This window comes from Bidens hawaiensis, unplaced genomic scaffold, assembly GCF_021521415.1.
Source record: "Bidens hawaiensis isolate Kalapana, Puna unplaced genomic scaffold, B.hawaiensis_p1.1 tig00016745_1, whole genome shotgun sequence".
Lineage (NCBI taxonomy): Eukaryota > Viridiplantae > Streptophyta > Magnoliopsida > Asterales > Asteraceae > Bidens > Bidens hawaiensis.
In genome coordinates this window covers 540,490-545,878 of record NW_027492535.1, presented here as the reverse complement: position 1 = coordinate 545,878, position 5,389 = coordinate 540,490, and the positions used below count along the sequence as shown (strand labels likewise).

At 34.6% G+C, this 5,389-nt stretch overlaps 1 protein-coding gene across 1 annotated transcript; it reads left to right on the top strand.

Annotated features, from left to right (window-relative positions):
* Positions 1-255: 255 nt before the first annotated feature.
* On the top strand, positions 256-3,427 carry LOC143551950 (putative WRKY transcription factor 48). The gene is made up of 3 exons (XM_077042285.1): positions 256-907; positions 1,915-2,058; positions 2,510-3,427. The coding sequence occupies exons 1-3, from the start codon at positions 528-530 to the stop codon at positions 3,009-3,011; spliced, it is 1,026 nt and encodes a 341-aa protein (XP_076898400.1). The 5' UTR covers positions 256-527; the 3' UTR covers positions 3,012-3,427.
* The last annotated feature ends 1,962 nt before the right edge of the window (positions 3,428-5,389 follow it).

Genomic DNA, 5,389 nt, shown 5'->3' with positions numbered 1-5,389 from the left:
GTATATAGTATATTATTTGAAAAATAAGGAATACATAGATAACACTCTCTTATAAATTCCATGATAGCCTTTGATTTCAATCATGCATAAATCAATAAGTAGTTATTATTTGAATAAATAAAATAACATTTTAGAAGATGATCATGAACAACAATTGTTTCTAAAATTAAATGCATATACCCATCATACATTAAAAAACATAAATCAATACAACTATGTTTTAGATGAAACAACTTCATAATTTTATACATTGAGTGATTGAATTGAAGACTATAATAAGTAATACGGGGGTCAAATAAAACTTACTAATAAAAATTAGGGAAGCAAGGTGTAATTGACCCTAGCTACCTAAATTCCTAAACAGTCACCCACACCCCTCTCCTCTTTTTGTATTCTATAACTCCACTTTTGTACTACAACTATCCAAAAAGCCCTCTTCACACTATACTCAAAACCAACCACCTCTCCTCTCTCTCTATATTATTTGGAGAGCCTGCAAGTGAAGAATAGATGCCTTTGATCAGTCCATGGATCAAAAGAAACCAGAGTCAAAGAATACCTCAGAGAATTCAAACATAATGGCTAGCACAATATTTTCAGATCAGAATATTCCGGCTGTCTATGATGGTGGCCTTTTTGATATGTTAGCTTATAATCAGGACTATGGTGTGGCATCTCTCTTTGATTTGCTTCAACAGCCTGCTCCTCCACCGATCTCCACCGTGCCGGAGACGGCTAAGATGGCGAATACGCCAACGCAGAACTCGTCTTCCATCTCATGGTCTTCAAATGAGGCTGCGAATATTGTTGATCAGGAGAATAAAAGATCTGATGAAGAACAACATGATCATCATGATGCTGATGCTGATGCTGATGATCAAGAAAAGAGTACTACTACTGACAAGCTGTAAGAAAAGAACCCTTTTTTCTTTCACTTTATAAAACACTTATGTGTGTTTTTATTCTTGATTATTAATCTTTATTTTTTGAAAACATTTAAGGAAATCAAGATCCTGGTACACATATATTCATGTGTTCCTGCTAACTATGTGCTTTTTACACACAAGCTTGTATGTGTTCTTCATCAAATCCATGATCATTACTAAAATAAATATCAAGAAAACATTTTTTTCAAAACTAGCACACACTTCTGGGTATTTCTTGTGTGTGTGTGTGTGTTCTTGGTAACTAATTTTTCACTTTGTACAAATTGTTTATTTTTCACACTCATAAGTTTTAATGAGTTTTTGTGTGCTCTTCAACAGATTACAGATCTATGATCATTGCTAAATAAATATCAAGAAAACATCTTTCTTCAAAACTAGCACACACTTATGGTGTTTTGTGTGCGTATTGATAATCAATACACGGTTTTTATGAGTTTGCATGTATTTTTGGAATATCAAGAAAACATCTTTATTCAAAACTAGCATACAGTTATGGTGCATCTTGAGTGGGTATTATTGACTATTGATAATCCACCTTTCATTTTCTAATTATCTGTTTATCACACTACACATGACTTTCTATGAATTCTTCAGTCCTTTCATTGCTAAATAATATCAAGAAAACGTATTCCTCAAGACCGATGCTTATGTGTAATTTCCAGGTATTAATTCGGTGGTTTCTGACCAACTAAAAAGGAAAGAAAACCACTTTCTAGTTTCACACATACTCGGTGTTTTTATATTCAAGATCTTTGTTTGACCAGGAAAAGTTAGGCCCTTTTCACACACACATACACACACAAAGGTGGATTAGATGAACAAGTCTTTTATTATGCACCAGTTTTCTAGATTTGATGAATCTTTATTCTTTTTTTATATCTTTATTGTTTGTTTCTTACAAGAGTATTCTTTATTTGATATGGTTTATTCTTGGACTAAAATGTGGTGGTTTCATTGTGTTGCGTAGGTTAAAACCCAAAAAGAAGAACCCAAAAAGGCAAAGAGAACCAAGTTTTGCATTCTTGACGAAAACTGATATTGATCACTTGGATGATGGTTATAGATGGAGAAAGTACGGTCAGAAAGCTGTGAAAAACAGCCCTTTTCCTAGGTATACTCTCTCTCTCTAGATTCCATCTCTTTCTCTCTCTACACTCATCTTTTTTGTTACCCTAACATATACTATGCATTCATGCCATGTGATTAAAGATAGTTGGTATATATATATATAATGTTAACGTACAAATGAAATTAACGTGCTAAACATGAGAATTAAGTAGATTAATTATATATACAAGTAGAGTAATTATGTAATTACATTATACAGTAATTACATAATTACTCTACTTGTATATATAATTACTCTACTTGATTTTCACGTTTAGCACGTTAATTTCATTTCTGCTTGATTCAAACCCTATATATATATAGTGTTTTGTTTCATAGATAAAGTAGGGGTGGGTTACTTTTAATTGCATCCATGAATCGTTGGCATGGTATCAATATAAACACACATACATATATTTGTTAGATTGAACCGATTTTATTTTTGTACAAAATAGGAGTTACCATAGGTGCACAAGTGTGGCTTGTGGAGTGAAGAAGCGAGTGGAAAGGTCATCCGATGATCCGTCAATAGTGATCACAACTTATGAAGGTACCCACACTCACCCTTATCCAATGACGCCTCAGGGAAACATCGAGATCTTGTCGGAAACCACCACCGGCCATGGTGGATTTAATGGTGGCGGTGGTGTTTCTTCTTTTCTCTTAACACAACCTCACTATCAACACCTACAACCACAACTTTTACCCTATTTCCATAACCAGACAATACCATCATCTTCTCTAAGCTTTAACACCACTAATGCTAGTGCCCATTCATCATCATACTCACATCTCCTTCAAGAAAGACGTTTTTGCCCTTCTACTTCTTCTTCTGCTGCTGCTGCTGCATTGATTAGAGATAATGGACTACTTGAGGACGTCATCCCATTCAAGTTCTGGAAAGATGAGCCCAAAGAAGAGCATAACCGAATTAAAGAGGGATTCGGTAAAAGTTAAGTGCTTTTTGGCGATCCTTGTTATCTTATGCACTAACAATGTATGATGATCAGATTTTACATGTTAATTGCCTGGTCTTAGGTAATTAGCAACACCCATTTCATTGTTGCGTAGGTAATTTCGATCATGGATTGGTGTACAATGACTAGGGTTTTTTCTTTTTCTTTTTTCCTTTTGGTTTTTTAGCTAGCTAATTATGGAGGGGATGGCTTTGTTGATGTTGGTTCTTTCGTTTGTTCGTTGTACTTGCCAGACATTCCCCATATTTTACTATGGGGATCTTAGAATATATGAATTTGTACATCTTATTAGCACTTACAAGTTCTTATAGCGTACAGTTGTCAAATTAGCTATTTGTTTATATATAGTTTTAGTTGGCTGATTAATTTTGTGTCACAATTTAGAATATATACATAGCTAGCGCCAAGTATGTGCGTGTATAATGCATGCATACAATACACACACATATGTACATCTTTGCAAGATACATATGCGATACATGCATAAACGGTGATCTAATAAGCACGTTGAGATGGACGATAACTGCATGTATGCAACTTTTCGTCTCAGTTTTAGAGATTAATGCTAGGAATTTGTTGCCTTCAGGGTGGTACCATGTTAACACGAATTCGTATGCATCAAGAATTTTCTTAAACACACACACCATATATAAATGAAAGTGAATGTGTACATAAATTGCCGAGTTTTTAAGAATAAGTCAATTTCAAAACTTAAAACACGGCATTAATTCCTGTTACATAAAGTAGCCTCATTGATTATCATCACTAGTGTCTCTCTCAACTCAAACATGTGGAAACTTATACGTTTAAAGGCAAAGTAGACAAAAGAAAGTACCACTACACTTTATTAGAGAAAAGGTAGGTGTATTTTGTATTGTGATCATCTCAAATGAATATAACGGTGGAAGCCTTAGACCATCCGCTATGGTGGGGGCTTCGAAGCCCCTCCACCGTGCCACATCAGCGCCACGTAAACAACGAGGGCATCGAAGCCCCACCCCAAAGATGCCCCGCTATGGTTTAATGCCCAAGGGCGCCCCTATTATATACATATATATGCATATGTATGTATGTGTGTGAGAGAGAGATGGAGAGAGCTGCTGAGAGGGGGCCCACCAAAATCTTTCATCCGCGCCGGCCAACACAACAACCGGATTGTTGGCGCCCACCCTCCAACCGCGCCCCACTGCAGTGTTTGCCGCCCTCGGCGCCCAAAAAATCGCCCCCACCAAGCCCCATAGCGGATGGTCTTATAGTATGATAGGAGTTCTATAAGATTACAAACATAAATATAACTAATCTAGCTATAAGAGATAACTAAACTAATATGCCATTTAAGCTAAACAAACACGATGACTATGAATAAGGGTGTCACAAGCAGTTAGCAAGCCTTTGATCAAAATATCAACAATTTAACAGTAAACTCTACACAATAAAACAATTAACTGTATAACTAATGCAATGAGAAAAAATAATAGAACATTACACTAATCATATGTTTCATAATTGCTGACGAGAAGTTTTTGTCAATACATAACATAAAATGAAATACATATTAATATGTATATTTACTTATATCAGTGATTTGTCACGAAAAAGGTAGGGGACGAATTGTACCATTGTGACTTTATCCCATTCTTAAGACACAGCATATAAGCCATATCCGTGGTTATGCACAACACGTAAACTTGTCCCCACACATTTTGCCTGCTCATATCCTTGATGCTATCGATATGGACTCCATGCACATTAAAAATCCATTCACACTCTCTAATTTAATTTTTCGTTTATTTTATTATGTCTCCGATTGACTTTTTAGATCTTATTGAGTACGTTGTTCCATTTTAAAAGTCATTAATTATAAATATCCAAAGACTGACTCATATACGAGTCAATAAAAAATAAAAATACGGAAGAAGGATGAAGAAAGGAGTTCTCCATAACACCTAGAAAACATAATTAAAGTTTCCTTTCTCTTTTTTTTAACAAACTTTGGAACAGTTCTCAATATCCGGATGAGTTTATCTGAGACAAAATATCAACAGTCCGTACTGATTTTGACACTTTAAACTTGACTCATTCAAGATTAACACCATCAAGATTAAAATCCACTACTATATATGAAAAACCTTCTTAAATCGGTTTCGAACTAGACAACTTAAAAGTTTTCTAATACTTGGTTTTAGTTTTGACTGTTTGTACGTTATTTTATTTAGCTATCTTAGTTAGGTTTGGAGTTGAAATTGAAATTCAGATTTTGATTTTGGTTATATTTTTTATTTCATTTTAAGTCTATAATCAATGTGTTGATTAATTTGACCGAATTCAATTTTTACTTGGAATAAATAAAGGGTGATT